This window comes from Protopterus annectens, chromosome 1.part0, assembly GCF_019279795.1.
Source record: "Protopterus annectens isolate FY-2018-M chromosome 1.part0, PAN1.0, whole genome shotgun sequence".
In the NCBI taxonomy this organism is placed as follows: Eukaryota; Metazoa; Chordata; order Ceratodontiformes; family Protopteridae; genus Protopterus; species Protopterus annectens.
In genome coordinates, this window is record NC_056725.1 from 1,408,446,044 (window position 1) to 1,408,463,529 (window position 17,486).

The 17,486-nt window shown below is 43.9% G+C and overlaps 1 protein-coding gene across 1 annotated transcript in view; it reads left to right on the forward strand.

Moving 5' to 3' along the window:
- Positions 1-17,259, forward strand: part of LOC122798425 (potassium channel subfamily K member 1-like) — a 201,824-nt gene extending 184,565 nt beyond the window's left edge. Inside the window, exon 3 of the mRNA XM_044067351.1 lies at positions 15,685-17,259. Within this exon, the coding sequence (XP_043923286.1) occupies positions 15,685-15,929 (245 nt within the window). The 3' untranslated portion in view covers positions 15,930-17,259. The remainder of the gene's footprint in view (positions 1-15,684) is intronic.
- The last annotated feature ends 227 nt before the right edge of the window (positions 17,260-17,486 follow it).

The following is a 17,486-nucleotide window of genomic DNA, read 5'->3' on the forward strand; positions in this document are numbered from 1 at the left end:
TCGAAGGGCCTGGTCAGCCCCAGATACAGTGGAACCAACCCTGAGGAGGTTTCACTGCTCCCCCGGACAGACGGTTCCTTTTAAGGGTATTCCTGTGGATGTCATGGTGGTAGCAGCAGCCACTAAAAAGGAGTTAGCAGAAACTTCTTCCTTTGTCCATCCTCCTAACAAGGAGTCCAGGACCATGGACAGATATGGGAAGCGAAGGTTTGCTTCAGCGACCTCCTGAAAGAGCTCTGAGATACCCTTCAGGCTCCATCAGCTGTAGGCACTCAGGTTGAAGTGGCTTCTCAGTAGTCCACTCTTCCATGAGGCTCATTTCTCACACAGCTGATGGTGCGAGTAGTGCCACAGGTACAGGTATGGCACTTCGGAGACATGCATGGATGCGGCTGTGTAACTTTGCGGAACCCTTCAGAGCGTCATTCACCAATACTCCCTTTGATGGTTCCTTTCTTTTTGGACCACAGGTGAAAGACGCTTTCACTAGGTGTGAGCAGGAAGGCAAGACGCTCTCTGCCGTGGGAGTCCGTTTTTCCATTCCTTCTAGACCATACCCCAAGGGTCAGAAGAGTGGGAAAATGTGGTGTCGCAAATCCCAGGGAGCTTCGCCTGACACACGTGGTGATTTTTCCTCCGGGGGCAGAGGAGAAAATAAGACGCCGCCCTCGTGGCAGAGGGGGTCGACAGAATCAGGGTAGCAGAGAATCTCTGACAAGCCCTTCCAACAAGTGTTGCCCGACTGTATGCCTCTGGAGGCAGTCTGGGGAAGACTTTCAATGTACCCAAAGACCTGGCTAAACCTAATGCAAGACAGATGGGTACATTCAGTCATATCCGGAGGTTACAGAATCCCATTCTTTCAACCCCCCTTTGTCACGCAAGTCCCCTCCAGATGTTCCACCCAATCTGAGGGACCAAGCAGTTCTAGAAGTTTCAGAACTGCTAGAAAGAGTTATCCAGGAAGTCCTGGCAGACCAGTACGGATCCGGAACTTACTCAAGGTTGTTTTTGGTACCAAAAGACACTGGACTGGAGACCTATTTTGGATCTCAGCAGACTGAACAAGTCTGTTCAAAGAACTTAAGTTTCGGACGGTCACGCCACAGTCCATTATACCCTTTCTGGGTCAGGACAATTGGATGTGCTCCATAGATCTCCAGGATGCATACTATCGTATCAAGGTGGACAGACCCTCCAGGAAGGTACCTTCGCTTCCAGCTGGGAACCAGTCATCAGTTCAGAGCTCTGCTCTTCGGTCTCACCACAGCCCCCAGGGTGTTCACCAAATGCATGGCAGTGGTCACGGCTCACCTGAGGCGTCAGGGATTCCATTTGTTTCCATATCTACATGACTGGCTCCTCACTGCTACTACCAGGCATCAACTTCAAGCCAGGGGCTGCACAATTTCATTTTACTCTCAGCAAGGCATTACTGTAAATTTCAAAAAATCTTCTTTGTTGTACTGTCAATCTATTACTTGTATAGGAGCAGACTTGGACACAAGGAGCATGTACGCAAAGCTACCTTCAGACAGGGTGTCCACAATTCGCCAGCAGATTCAATTCCTCATGCAGTGCAAAAGGGTACAAGTCGGGTATGTCCTTCAAATCCTAGGCTCTATGGCAGCGGCAATTCTTCTGATACCTCTGGCCCGTTTTCACATGAGAATCCTTCAGTGGCTTCTATTCACACAGTGGTCCTTCCAACAGCTCCCCATGTCTCATATGATCATGATTACAGAAGCACGCAAAAGACAAGTTTCCTGGTGGATGGTCTCCCCTCTAGTGACTCAGGGCAGACCCTTCATTCAGTCCCCTCCAGTTGCCACAGTGACCACGGATGCCTCACTGATAGGGTGGGGGGGCATTATCAGGGCAGGACAGTCCAAGGCACTTGGCAGCCTCACGAGTAACATCTGCACATAAATGTCTTTGAGATGAGAGCGGTGCTCCTAGGGTTGCAAGCCCTTCAGGACGCTCTCCCTTCTGGGACCATTGCAATTCAAATGGACAACATGTCAGTGGTGTGGTGCATCAACAAGCAGGGCAGAGACCTATGTCGAGAAGCACTCACTCTGGCAGTGGGCGATTTTCTTCCCAACGATTTCTGATTGCGACGCACATCCCTAGGAAGTCAGTCATAGTGGACAGGCTCAGCAGAGCTATTCTCATGCCTCACGAGTGTCTCTGAATCAGGTAGTTATGGATCTGATCTTCCGTAAATGGGGACAACCTTGCTGCGATCTGTTCACCCCCTTCAGTACCAAATGCAGCAACTACTTCTCCCTCTTACTGCTTCCTGATCACCTTCCCAGAGATGCTCTAGTCCACGATTGGCCTCAGACTTCTTTATGCCTTCCCTCCATTCCCTCTTATACCCAAACTCCTACAGAAAGCTATTCCGTTGGGTTGCAAAATGATCCTCATTGCCCCCTACTGGCCTCTACAGATTTGGTTTCCATTCCTGCACCGTTATCTCATCGAGCAGCCCTGGACTCTGGATCCTTTTCCAGACGTACTAATTCATCAATCAGGAGAGCTGCATCAATCCCTCCAAACACTCCAGCTCACAGATTGGTTGATCCAGTTCCAACCTTAGCCAGGCTTCCCAGCATTTCCCCAGCCGTGCGTGAGATTCTCCTCTCACAAGTCAGCCACTAGGAAGACTTATGCTAGCAAACGGAAGCATTTCTCTTGTTGGGCAGAGGCTAGGAACATAGATCCCTTTTTAGCCCCAGTACACGAAATCTTGAGTTCCTAACAGAGCTTTTCCATTCCAGGTCGGCTTCTGCCACAATCTGGGTTCAACTAGCGTCCATCTCTAATTTTCATGTTTTTTCTAATCGAAACAGTCTCCTAAGCTGTGTAAAGCTTTTCTCAGAGGGACCACTCTCCTTCGGCACCAGTAAGAGATCCCCCTCCTCCTTGGGACCTTAATTTGGTACTAGCCTCCTTGATTATGCCCCCTTTTGAACCGGCTGCATCCTGCTCTAAGTTCCTATCTCGGAAACCTCTGTTGGCTAATACCTCATCCAGACGTGTCTCTGAACTTCATGCACTGAGTGTTCATCCTCTGTTTTTAGTTTTTCTTAAGGACAGGGTTGCTTTGAGAACTAACTCCTTCCTTCAGAGTCTGCTCTGAGAATAATCTAAACCAATCTATAGACCTCCCTGTGTTTTTTCCCTAACCACACCAACAAGGCAGAATACAAACTACACCAATTGGATGTTCATAGACAATTGCGTTTTATCCTGCATAGAAGGATATAAAAGTCGGACCAACTCTTTCCTATGCTAGGGGCAAACAGTGTCTTCCAGTTTCCAAAGTGACTGTCCAGGTGGTTGTCTCACATTGTTACCTTCATCTATCAACTAAGAAACAACAGTTGTCTATCAAACCAAAAGGTCATTCCATTAGGGCTTTGTCACCTCTGTAGCCTTCCAGGCTAGGTTGCCCTTGGACTCTGTGCCGCTGCCACGTGGGCAAGTCCTCATACCTTTGTTTCTCATTACAAGTTAGACGTGGTCTCCAGGAGTAGAGCTAACATTGGTTCCACTGTTCTGAAGAGTCTGTTCCAATGAGCCACCCAGGATCGTAGGTGCTAGGGACGCTGTCCCAACAAGCAAGAAACTAAGGCGAGATAGACAACTTAACATAAAGAAGTTGTGTACCTACCATAATGTTCCATGTTAGTTGTCTTAATCTTGCTGCCTTTCTTGCGTCCCTCCCTCTGTCCCCCTGTCCTATTGGACCGAGAGGAGTTCTGGTTTCTCTGGCTAAGTTTTCTCTGGTTTGTTTCCAATACTGAGAGTATTATAGGTTTGCTCAACCTGTTTGTTTGGACAGGTTGATTCTCTGGCTATGTCTGGGGTTAGCGTTACAAATGAGATCTGGGTAGCTAGCACTAGGCATTATGGGATAAGGGGTAGCCTTGATCCAGTAAACAGCTCTCGAGCTATTGAAGATGGCCGAGTCAGAGCAGAGGATCGGCTTAGATCCCAACAAGCAAGAAAGAAGGCGAGATGAAGACAACTAACATGGAACGTTATGGTAGGTACAAAACTTCTTTTTCCATGTTCCAGAAGCAGAATTAAGTCAATGTTCTTCATCTCCCATTGCTGCAGTCCTTGCACTTGGGTAGTCCGCTGTCCTCTGTCGGCCCGAATATCAAAGTATAAGGCTGACATCGGTCAAGGCGCATTAGACTGACATCAGGACGTCAGGGTACAAATGCGCATGACCGACGTCATATCCTCAGTCTTTTTTGCCGCATGGTCCGATGCAGAAGCAGCGTTGCAAGTGCCGTTCGGCGTTCTGAAATTTTTCGAATTCGGAGTTTCAGACCGAGTCAAAGTTGGCTAAGTACCCCGTTGGGGAATATTTTAGTTTCTTCTTGCCTCAGTGGTTTACCGGATGTCAGAAAAAGTGAATAACTGTATTTCTTGTGGGAAACAGATACCACATAGAGATTATCATACTTTGTGTATTCCTTGTTTAGGGCCTGAGCACGACGTTGTTGGGTGTCGCTTTTGTGCTAGATTCAATAAGCGCACTATTAAGAGAAGGTTAGATTGTGCCAGGTTAGTCTTTGGGAAGCGGTGCAATTATAATATGCCGTTGGATGCTCCGACATACGCTTCTTCAAAGAAGCGCAAGGATAAAGCAGCTAAGCCCAGGCAAGAAGAGTCGTCCGTACCGGACGCCGGTTCTTTAGAGGTGTCGGTGGAGCCGGGGGTTCCGCCGGAGGTTTCTCTGGAGTCCCAGGGGGAGACTTTGTTATTGCAGGATGTGGCCTCTCAGGAGGCAGGTCAGGCTGAAGGGGCTTCTCAGGTTACTGTACCCCCCTCCCTTCCTAGGGTGGTTAGGCCCTCTCCTTCTGTTTCCAAGGCTTCTCCCAGAGGCAGGCCAGGTTTAGCTTCAGTTGGTGTCACTCCTAGTTCTTCAGGATCTGTGCCCAAGAAGCATATGCTTAAAATGGCAGAAGATTTGATTACTTTGATTAGAGGTTCTTTGCCCCCTCCTGATAAGAGACCTAGGGTGGAACCTGAGTTGGGGAGTTTTGAGCAGGCTTCGGATGTTTCAGAGTCTTCGGCTGAAGACTTGCAGGAGTATTCTCCTTATTCTGATTCTGATGTGGATGATTCTACTCCTTCTGCTTCTCCTCCTGAGGATTTTTCTTTTCAGAGACTCTTCATTCCATGAGGGAGCATTTTAAGTGGGAAGGTCAGGACTTCTCTGATTCCAGGAAAAGGCTTAGGGAATTTTTGTTTTTACCCCAGCATAGGCCTTTGGCTATACCTCCTGTTCTGGATGTTGTGGAAGATGTGTTTGCAGAGGCTTCTCTTAATCCTGATTCTTTGCCTCCTGCTCCTGTTAAACCGGATAGGTATTACAAGGTGCCTGAAGCTCATAAGTATCTTTTTAAGAGTCCTAGGGTGGACCCAGAAACTGTTAGTCAGGGGCCTAAGGGTGTTAAGGCTTCTGTTGTTAAAAATCCGGTTCCTCCAGATAAAGAGGCCAGGGCCTTGGATAGATGGGGAAAGAAAGTCTATACTTCTTCCACCCTAGCTATGAGGGCGTTGAATTGCCAGTTTCACATGTTGAAATACCAAAACTATCTACTTTCTCAATTGAAGTCTAAGGTAGATGCTCTGGCGGAAGGTATTGAGTGTAAAGAGTTACAAGATTTAGTACATGTTTCTGAACAGGTGGGTAAAGCATTCTTTGCAATGTGGTTTTGATGCTGTACAGGCCTCGTCTAGGGTGGCTGCCACTGGGTCAGTTCTTCGCAGGCACGCCTGGCTGAGGGATCAGAATTTATCTGACCATGTTAAGACAAGGATTTTAGATGCTCCTTTACAATCAGATGTGTTGTTTGGTTCACCTGTTGAGGCAGTCTTAAAGAAAATGGAAGACAAGGCTAAGTCTATGCAGACTGTTAAAGATTTTTTGCAGGTTCAGCCTCCGAAGTTTAGTAGAAATTGGCCTACCAAGGGGTGGACGTATCCTTCCTATGATTCCCAGTCTAGGGGTAGATCTAGACGTGGTAGGGGCAGAGCTCAGGGCTCTTTCAGGCCTAGAACAGGAAGTTCACCTACACAGTCTTCGGGTGAGGGCAGGGGTCAGTCCTTTCGTAAACAGACCCAATGACCTACCTTTTCAGCTGCCAGAGCCTTCTCGTCTGGCAGCACCTTTGGGAGGAAGGTTGGCACTTTACAAGGAAAATTGGAGTTGAATTACCCAAGACAGATGGGTATTGGATATCATACACCAAGGTTACAGGTTTTATTTCCATACCTTGCCTCCTTTCAAAGGCATGCTAGACGTTCCTCCTCAGCAAAGAATAGAGGCTCACAAACAAATTTCTCTGCTACTTCAAATAGGGGCCATACAGCCGGTCCCTATGCCAGAAGTGGGCCTAGGATTTTATTCTCGCCTGTTCCTAGTACCAAAGAAGGGGAACACGTGGAGACCAATTTTGGATTTATCTATCCTCAACACTTATCTGGACATTCCCAAGTTCAAAATGTTGACGTTACAACAGCTTTTACCTCTGCTGGGCAAAGATCATTGGATGGTAACTTTGGATCTCAAGGAGGCTTACCTTCATGTTCCTATCAGACTGAGTTGCAGGAAGTATCTGCGTTTTTGGGCTGGGACTTCTCATTATCAGTTCTCTGAATTGCCCTTTGGCTTATCTACTGCGCCCAGAGTGTTCACGAAAGTTCTGGCTCCAGTGATAGCTTTCTTCAGGCTAAAAGGAATACAGATCTATCCTTATTTGGACGATTGCCTGATTCTGGCTCAAGGAAGGGACGAGCTTCTTCATCATTTGGAATATGTGATAGCAGTGCTAAGATGCCTGGGGTATTCTGTGAACGAAATAAAGTCCAGTCTAGTACCCTCTCAGGACATGTGCTTTCTGGGTGTAAGACTGAATACAGCATCCCAGATGGCCTTTTTGACCCCGGACAAACAAAAGAATCTTTCCCTTTACTTTCATCAATTGTCTCATCAGTCCAGGCTGACTGCAAGGACAGTCCTTCAAGCCTTGGGGTTCATGGCATCTTGTATTCTGGTGCTTCCCAATGCCAAACTGCATATGAGGAAGCTACAATGGTATCTCAAAATGTATGGACACAGCACTGCCAGGATCTGGACACTGTCATTCAGATAATACCTTGCATTCAAAAGGAGTTTTTGTGGTGGGCTCAGGAATGTCACCTAAACAAGGGACTCTCTGTGACCCGGCCAGAGGCGAGTCAGATTCTAACGACAGATGCCTCAGACAAAGCTTGGGGAGCTCATCTAAATGGAAAGTGGATACAAGACAAGTGGCCTGCCAGACTACAACATCTACATATCAACTTGAAGGAGATGTTAGCAGTCCAGTTTGCATTAATAGCTTTCAAGGATTTACTTCTTCCAGGGCAGGTGTTGATTCTAACAGACAACACAACTGTCATGTGGTACATCAACAAGCAAGGGGGAACACATTCTTATCTATGCAGGCAAGCAATGATTTTGTGGGAGACTGCTCTCAAGTTTACAGCTAAATCTTCAGGCAAGGTTTCTGCCGGGAGCACAGAACTCCTTAGCAGATGTGTTGAGCAGACGAATTATGGATCCCCACGAGTGGAAATTGGATCCTCATGTATTTCAGAAATTGACAGTGTCATGGGGAACTCCAGACATAGATCTGTTCGCTTCTCCACTAAACCACCAGCTGCCAAAGTTTTGCACGAAAAGGTTTCATCCCACAGCTTGGAAAGTGGATGCTCTTTCTTTCAATTGGAGCAATCTTCATGTGTATGCCTTTCCACCTCTGCCTCTCCTCCCAAAGGTACTTCTAAAGGTCAGACAGGACAAGCCAAAGATGATTTTAATAGCTCCAGATTGGCCTCGACAGCACTGGTACCCATTACTGAGAAGTCTGGTACGGGAGCCTCCATGGCCTTTGCCTTCGATTCCACACCTGTTGTCTCAGGAGAACAGTCATTTACTCAATGTCAAGCTTCACTCTCTTCACCTAACAGCCTGGCATATTCTGTTTTGAACCATAGAGGGTCTCAACTTCCACAGCAAGTTTTGAATGTTATTTTGGAAGCTAGAAGGCCTAGTACAAGGAAAGTGTACGCAGATAAATGGAAGAGATTTTTATTTTGGAGTGCAGCAAAGGATTTTGATGTTTCTGAGCCTAATTTAAGTGTGGCTCTTCAATATCTTACTGAGTTACTGGACAAAGGTTTGTCTTTCTCTTCTATTAAGGTTCATGCAGCAATTTCGGCTCACTATGACTGTGACCCACCATTGTTTTCTCATCCTTTGTTCAAGCAATTTCTTAGAGGGGCAAAGAATATAAGACCCCACGAGAGCTCCTACTCCTGCTTGGGATCTCAATTTTGTGTTGGAGAAACTTACTCTACAACCTTTTGAGCCTGCAGCTACTACAGAGTTGAGATATTTATCATGGAAGACTGCTTTTTTGTTGGCCATTACCTCTGCAAGAAGGGTTTCTGAATTGCAGGCCCTTATGGCGGTTGAGCCTTTCTTAATTTTCCATAAGGATAGGGTATCTTTACGTACTAATCCTTCCTTTATGCCTAAAGTGGTTTCTAGTGTGGCTTTAAACCAAACTATTCATTTGCCTACTTTTTATGCAAATCCCCAAAATAAAGGGGAAAAGATTTTGCACACTTTAGATGTACACAGGCAGTTGCGACATTATTTGAGCAGAACTAAAGGGTTCAGGCAGTCTCAGCAGTTATTTGTTTCTTTGCTTTGAGTTCTCAGGGCAAGCCTGTGTCAAAACAAACTATTTCTAAGTGGATTGGGTTTTGCATTGCTTTGTTATTCCCATCATGGCAAGGAGATTCCAGCTGGGATTAGGCCTCATTCCACTAGGGCTACTGCCACTTCGACAGCTTTTTTAAGGGGGGTGGCAACTAAAGATATTTTGGAGGCAGCTACTTGGAGTTCAGTGCATACTTTCTCTAAGCATTATCACCTTCCACTTTACTCTAAATCTAGGGCTGGTTTTGCCACTGCTATTTTACAGGGCATTTTGGCAGCTCCTGCTTCTTTATAGTTTTGCCATCCTCCCTTACCTCTGCTTTGGGATTCTACCCAAGTGTAAGGACTGCAGCAATGTGAGATGAAGAACATAGTACAGTTTTGTACCTACCATAAATGTAGATGTTCGAAGATCCACATTGCTGCAGTCCAATTTTCCCTCCCTCCTTCCCCTCTGTAGTTAGAGGCGGTTGTGTGGGTTGGATTGTAAATATTGTGTATATTGTATATATTGTACATATTATTAGTGCAAGGGTGGTTGGTTGGTTTGCTGTCTTTTGGTTTTGACCTTTCTTTTTAGGGTCTTCTGACATCTGGGGCAAGAAAAGACTGAGGATATGACGTCGGTCATGCGCATTTGTACCCTGACGTCCTGATGTCAGTCTAATGCGCCTTGACCGACGTCAGCCTTATACTTTGATATTCGGGCCGACCGAGGACAGCGGACTACCCAAGTGTAAGGACTGCAGCAATGTGGATCTTCGAACATCTACATTTATGGTAGGTACAAAACTGTACTTTCCTGCATTCTAAGTGGGTAGAAGGAATGCGACAGTACCAGACAGAGTAGACTTGATTCAGTTCTTGCAGAAAAGCCTAAGGAAAGGAGAAATGTAGATTCCAGAGGATTTTTTTTCCCATGTATTAGTATTTTGATTCTTGTGTTGCTGTTTTTTTCTGTACTATTACAACTTTGATCCTTACCATGACAGATCAATAAGCAAATACTTTCTATTCCCCTCCACATAAAGTATGGTCATGATGAGATTATTTCCTGATCTCCTCGAACCTTGCTAGGTTTTGCCAAAAATATATAATTTAATCACAGAATAATCTCTGATCATTCCAGAATCACAATTACTCTCAAAAATCTCAGTTCTCTTAATCAGCGAGGGCCCCTATAATGGGTACTTAACCTTTTAAACCATAAAGAGTTAATTGAGGAGTTAGGTAAAACTATAAAACTGGACCAACATTCACAAAGCCAAATACCATTAGACATTCAATGGGCTGCCACAAAAACTGTATTAGGGGGAATCTTAATACAGAAAACTTCACTGTACAAAAAACAAGAGCAAAAAAGGATCGGTCTGCTTAAGTCGCAATACAAAAACACTGAATTACAATTACAAACCCCTCACTTACAGGAACTAGAAAGGAAATTGCAGCAGATTCAGCAAGAACTCTACTCTATACAACTTCATAAACACACTAAATGAACTGAAACTACAAGTATTCTGAATGGGTACAAACCCCTTCTAAGGTACTTGCAAGTTTGATAAACATCAAAAACACTCCATAATATCCCAGAAATACAATATAAAGATAAAAATCAACAAAATGAAGATAATAAACTTGTTCTGGGATATTTACAACAAGATCTATAACCCTGAAAAGCAGAAACATTTACCTAATCTACAAGAGAAATTCCTTAATTTAAAATTTCCAAAACTCTATGTAGAACAATACAACCTTCTGAACAGTCCCTTATCAATCAGTGAAATAAAAATTGAGAAAAAAAATTCCTAGTCCGACAGATTTACAGTCATGTTCTACAAAAAACTCCGCAATATATCTCCAATACTGCTAAGACTATACAACTTTATTATAGAAAATAGCTTTACAGACTTACTTAAATAATTGAAAGACAGTTTTAATCCCAAAGCCTAATGCAGACAAGCTGAATCCCACAAATTACAGGCCCATTGCCCTTATAAATCTGGACATAGATGCTATCTTCAATGTTAGCTAGTGGATTACAAAAAATCGTTGATAAAATTATTTCCCCAGAACAAATGGGCTTCATGGAAAAAAGACTAAGCGAGAATACCTGTATGTTGGACACCTTAATTTATCTCGACTAAAATTAATAATCCAAGATGCGCACTTTCAATTGGCGCCTCAAAAGCATTTGACAGTGTGGACCAAGATTTTTTTTTCTCAGCAATGTCGCACTTCACCTTCCCCACTTCAAACAGCCACCAGGATGATTTAGAACAATGCCACAACCACGCTAAGCATTAACAAGTGGTATTCTAAACCTATTAAACTCACAAGTGGAACTAGTCAGGGTTGCCCACTATCTCCATTCCTATTTCAAATTTATCTAGAACCGCTGCTACTCCATATCTCCCAAAACACACACCACCATTTCCCAAAGGTGTATAACACAATAGTAAAATACTCTGCTTTTGCTGACGACCTAAACTTATACTTTGAACTCCCTAATACAGACTTACCAAAAATATTTGCTCAATAGAACAGTTCTCTGCAGTTGCAAATTATAATATGAACCCCCCAAAAATCCTCCCATCTTCCCTCTAAATCTCATGAACCATAATGCAGCATACTTCCCTTTAGTCGACATACCCATAACATACAAGCTAAAATACGTAGGCATAAACTTCTCTCATACTTGCAAAGAAATGCATAGCTCAGATTTTCTAAACGTGTGTTATAATTAGGCAAGACATCTTAAGATGGGAAAATTTAAACCTATAGCTTCTCTCTAAATCTGCCATTTATTAAAATGAACATTCTTCCCAAAATTCTATTTCAGCTAAACTCTAACCTCAAACTACCAAAAAAAAAAAAAACACTCAAAGCAATGGAAAAGGCCCTCTCCAAATTCCTATGGCACCCTAAAACTACAAGAATAAGCTACAAAAACCTTACAATACCAAAAATAAAAGGTGGGCTGGGGATACCGGATTTTGGCCTATATTACCTTATAAAAGCAAACCGGTTGATCCAAATTGCAGAATATGATGGTGCAAAAAAGACTTGGTACCCAATATGGGTTAAAATATGGGCAAATTTACTAAATTCCATAAACAAAAATCCCAAAGCTGTTCCTTTCTTTCATCCCTAACAATTTTTTTTCACAAACTACACTCAATCAATCAATGGGGTCTTTCTAGTTGCTGCAGGTGTCTGGTGAAGTACATCCCAAAAGGGGCATTGTACTCAATTATGGGCCTGATGAGAGATGAGTAAAGAGGCACGAAGACCTCCCCTGATCTAGATGTGAATCCCTTCATGATTAGGTGGGCTATATAAAATGTTTTTCTAACCACTTTGGCCACGTGGTTTTCAAATGAGAGATTGCTATCAACTTGGGTCCCCAGGTCCCTAATTACTTCCGTACTTACCACCTATGTGGTAATTTGTGGGCACTTTGTTTTTGCCAAAGGGGATGACTATACACTTTTTGGCATTTATCTTGAGGCCATGGCTCTGGCACCAGTTGTCTGTTTCTATGAGGCCCTTTTGTAGGATGCTTGTGTCGGCTGGAGAGTCTATTATGGCGCCTAGTTTGCAGTCATCTGCGAACTTGGTCAGCCACAGTCCTGTGTTGGCCTGTACCTCCGAGAAATATATACCGAACAAGAGAGGTCCCAGGACTGAGCCTTGTGGGACGCCACTTATAACTGGTTTGGAGTCTGACATGGCTCCAGCAATTCTAACCATCTGGGTTCTGTCCTTGAGCCAGTTTGCAACCCATCTAGTGACATAGGGGCTTATATTTAAGCTGGTGAGCTTATCTATAATGCCAGAGTGGGATATTGTATCTTAGGCTTTTGTGAGGTCCAGGTAGGCTGTGTGGACCACCTTCCCCTTGTCAATGGCCTTGGTGACTATTTCAAAGAAATCGACCAGGTTTAAGAGGCAGGATTTGCCCTTAAAGCCGAACTGGGTAGGATCCAGTGTCTGTAGGTCCCCAATATCTTTATGAGGTCCATGATGATCCTGCCCATAGCTTTGCAGACCAAGCTAGTCAGGCTTATGGGGAGATAGTTTCCAGGATCCGTTGAGGCACCACCTTTGTGGAGAGGGACCACTGTTGCTGTATGCCACTCTTTGGGTACATATCCTGTAGTAAGGCTGAGATTGAACAGTAGTTATGTTTGGGTTTAGCTCTTCTTGGAGTTCATGTAGGACGCAGCCCGGGATACCGTCTGGTCCCATTGATGCTGTGTTTTTTGCTTTGGAGAGGGCGGCTCTTACCTGAGCATCTGAGATGTCATGGGGGCAGCACTCTGCTGGGAAAGATATTTGCCCTTTTGGTGGGGAGTGGGGGGGGGGGAGTTTGCACTGAACCTGTCAGCTAGGATGTTGGTAATGTCTGTGGGTTCGGTGTATTTTTTTGTCATTTTGGACTAATTCTGAGCATATCTGGGAATTCCCACCCAGGTTCCTAACATAACTAAAGAAAGCCTTGTGATTATCCTTAGTGCCCTGTGCAATTTTTCTCTCTAAGCTGGCCTTAGACGATTGTATGAGTGCCCATAGTTTTTTGCCAATACTGATCAGAGATGCCTTCCCTTTTCAGGGATTTTGCTCTCATGTAGTAGCTTCTATTGTATAGTTTGTTTATGGCTGGGGTCCACCAGACAGGACGCCTGCCTTTGGAGGATTGGGTCTTGGTTTTATTTGGGATTGCATGATCCACGCATTCCTGAAGGTGTTCATAGAATGCGTTTATAAAGGATTCTGCGGTCTGGCCCGTATTTTCCACAGGCCCGGGGGCTTTGAAGGATTCCACCTCTGTTTTGAGGAGTGTGAAATTTGCTTTAGAGAAGTTTTTCACTGTGGTTTTCTGGGCAGGGGGTGGGGTCGGGATGTGAATATCCAGTGAGATTAGTTTATGGTCTGATCTTGCCAGTGAGGGATACACTTCTGGTCTGGAGCATAGAGCCCCCATGTTGATCAGGTCCAGTACGTTTTCCCCTCTTGTGGGAGTGGTAACAAGTTGTTCCATAGCATTTGTTTATAAATTCTAGGAACCTTTGTGCTAGGGTGTTGGAGCTAGAGTAATGCTCCAAGTCTGTTTGGGTAGTTGAAGTCGCCCAATATAATGGTGTTTGGAGAGACCTTCATATTTTCCACTGTTCTCAGGAAGGCCGAGTAGGGTTCCTGGGATTGGGAGGGTGGTCTGTAGCAGGCTATAAACTGGAAGGCAGTTTTACCCACTGTTAGTTGCACATGGATAGTCTCTGATGCTTCATGCTGTGCCACCAACCTGGAGGTGTGGGTATCTTTGACGAATATTGATATTCCCCCCTCCTTTTGTGGTTCGGTCCAGGTTTTGGGGCTGAAAAGCATGGTACGAGGTATAACCTGGTAGTGCTGGGGTGCTTTCGGGAGCCTTGAACCAGGTTTCTGTTACTGCACAGATATCGATAATCTCCATGATAAGGGGAGTTTCGAGTGCATGCATCTTGAAGTTTAGACTTCTGGCGTCGAGTAGCATTACTCTTAGTTTCTTATCCCTAGTGATACCTATGGAGGTGGGTTTGTCTTTTGAGCCTTGCCTAAAAAAGGCACTATGGGGATGGCAAGAGCCTTTGCCAATATCAGAAAGCCCAGGGGTGACAGGTGCAAGCCGTCCGTAGCTAAGCATCATGGCTTGTCAAGCATGTCATCCCAGGCTGACAGGCATTGGATCCCCTTTGAATGACTACTTAAGCCAATTGTTGAAATTGATCATCTTGTCTTCATATTGTGCCATCATTCTTGGTGAGGGTAAGATGCTACTCAAGGTCCGGGTCATACCGGCCTGGGCTACATGCTCAGAGAGCTCCTCTGTCTCTTTTCATGTAGTCCAGGGAGGTACATCTCAGGTCATTCACACCAGCATGGACAATGACTGAGTCATATTTGTACTTACCTTGGAGTGACCTGAGTGCTTGTGTTATGTGGCAGATCCTAACGTCCGACAGGCAGCTCACAGTGACCTTCTTGTTCAGCCTGGTTCTGCGATTCAACAAAAGGATGGCTTCCAACATTGTATGTAATATAGATTTTTTTTTTCTAGGAAAACTTTAGTCTTTTTTTCTTTGTTTTTTTTCTGTTGTCTTTTTTTCTTTTTCTTAGAGTCTAGACAAAGGTTTCCTGCATATACAATCCTAATTCTAAACATCCTCAGCATAACTCTGCACGAATTAATTCCTAAATGTTGTAACAGTCTCAATTGTTCATAAGTTTCTTGAAGATGTTTGTTTTATCTTTGGAAAGTTTGGATACCTTTACTCATTTATGTATTGCATGCTGTATTGTCTGCATCATTTTGTACTTTCACTTTTATTATGTATTAGTGTAGAATGCAATAAAAAGGATTTTTCAAAAAATAAAAAATAAAATACAACTTTGATCCTTAGTTAACTTTTTTTGTACCCAGACTGAAGCTGAAATGGTCCTTTGGGACTGGTGTTTGACTGTGGCTAGTTAAAAAGACTGAAATTTCTTCTGCTTGTATCCTAAAAATCACTGTTCTTTATTGCTGCTGTTGCATTTGAAACTGGAGACTTGTCAACTGCAGATGACATGCATGCCATGGTCTGGGATGTGCAGGCACGTTTCAGTCCTGTGCAGCACGTCTTGCTCTATTTTTGCTGAGCAATTTCATAAGTGGCGTGAATTAAAGGGCAAGGGGCAGTGTTCTGTTTAACACATTTTTCTGCTTCTACACAGTATGAAGGATTTCGTTGTGTAATATTTTATTTGGGTGGTGAATTTTAGGGCAGGGGCCTGTACTGTTCTGTATAACTGAACTTTGTTGCATCTATGTAGTCTGGGAATTTTCATTATGTAATTTTTTTTTCCAGTTTACTTACTGCTGGGTCTTATAATGCTGCTACTGCTGCTGCAAACCTTTCAGAAAACGGCAGACCTGTATGGTATCCCAAGTCTGTTTCAGTTACCCCCATGTGATGATGAGGACGACGACCATGAGAGGATAATAGATGCTTCTGATTTGCAGGAGTCTGAAAAAGAAAACAGTGTAGATAAAATGGCGAACAAACACTTGAATTCTTCTGCACAGCCAACATATTCCTCTATTAATCGATGACCGAAGGAGAACAAAAGAAATAACTAGGGACACCTTTTGAAATTTAATTTTTATAGCGTGCCAACATACAGCATGCTATTTAACCAGAACTGTGTTGAAACTGTGGTCCTATCGTTTTGTGAAGAATTTTTTTTCCAAGTTTCCATAATACTGAGTGCCATTTCCAATGAGACCACCTGCTTGTAGCAGTGCACTGATGTGCTAGTTAGCATATTGTTGCTGTTCATATGTGCAATATAGACATTCTACTGCATGCATTTTTGGCCACTTTTGAATCACATTCCTAGTGCTCATTGACTTGAAAAATAAATGCCGAGTTGATTTGTCATGTACACGTTTGCTTCAGCTGCATTACTGTAACCAGTAGAAAGTGGCAAGAATAGTGAAGTCTTTGTAGTAGATTGTGACTCCCTAATGTGTTACAATGAATGCAGCTATTAAAATGTCCTTTTGTATCCTGTTTTCAGATAGTTGGCCAAGGGAGATTTACTAGCTGCTGTACTTTTTTGTATATGAACTTAACAGTAATTACCCACCTTTAACTCAATTTCACTGTTTGTCAAGATTTTTGTGGTCGTGGCTGTGGGTGGGTATTTCCATATGGCAATCAGCATTAGAATGTAACATCTACTTTGCATTTTGGGTGACTCATTGATGACCACTGTTTCATCTGGCAGTTTCACTACACGTGCCAAAAATCAACAGTCTGCAGTGATGCTTGGTCTTTGTCTTTATTCTTACATTGTTTGCTGGCATAAGGCAAGCTTTACAGTACCATTTATTTCCTTTGTATTTCTATTTTTAATGGGACCATTGCATGCCATCTAAGCTGTAGTAGCTGTCAAAGGACTTGTGTGCTGTAATATGACAAAGGTGTTTGAGAGCAGCCACCTGTGATTAGCTGTTCCAGTCTCATTTTATGTAAACTGGCTGCCTGTCAAGTTTCCTGAACTTTCCACGTCTGAAATGGATGTGGATAATTCAGTAGCAGTTGCTTCCAGATGGGCAGTGCAGTGAACTTTTAAGTAATCCCTTGTATCATCTTTGAGCTCAAACTGAGATATAGAAGTTCACCTTAATATTTTAATAATTAGTGGCCAGTGAACACCTTTCTTTCTCTGTAGGGTGTTTATTTTGAAAGGCTGGATTTTGGCAGCGATGTGTTGGACTAAACATTTTTTATCAGATGTATAGGTTCATAGGTTAATACTAGGCTATCTGCCCTAGGGCATTTACAAGCCTAGCCAGAGTGTTTGGCTTTCACCACCCTTTTAAATGAGTTTATTATACCCTTTTAAGGTTGGTTTACTGTGCCTCTGTCTAGCAGTGACACAGAAGTGATCCCCAGGGTAAACCTACGATCTCCCATCCACTTGTCAAGATCTCTTGAAGAGCAGTGAGGGGCTCTGTCCGACATGGACTGGGATTGTATTCCAGAGTGATGGGAGCCTCTGGGTTATAAATCTGTCCCTCCAGCATGTTCTATTAATTTCTGTGCTGAGGTTTAAGACCCTCGAGCGCGTAGCTCTAAGGGATTTGGATTTTCTGAGGTGGAGC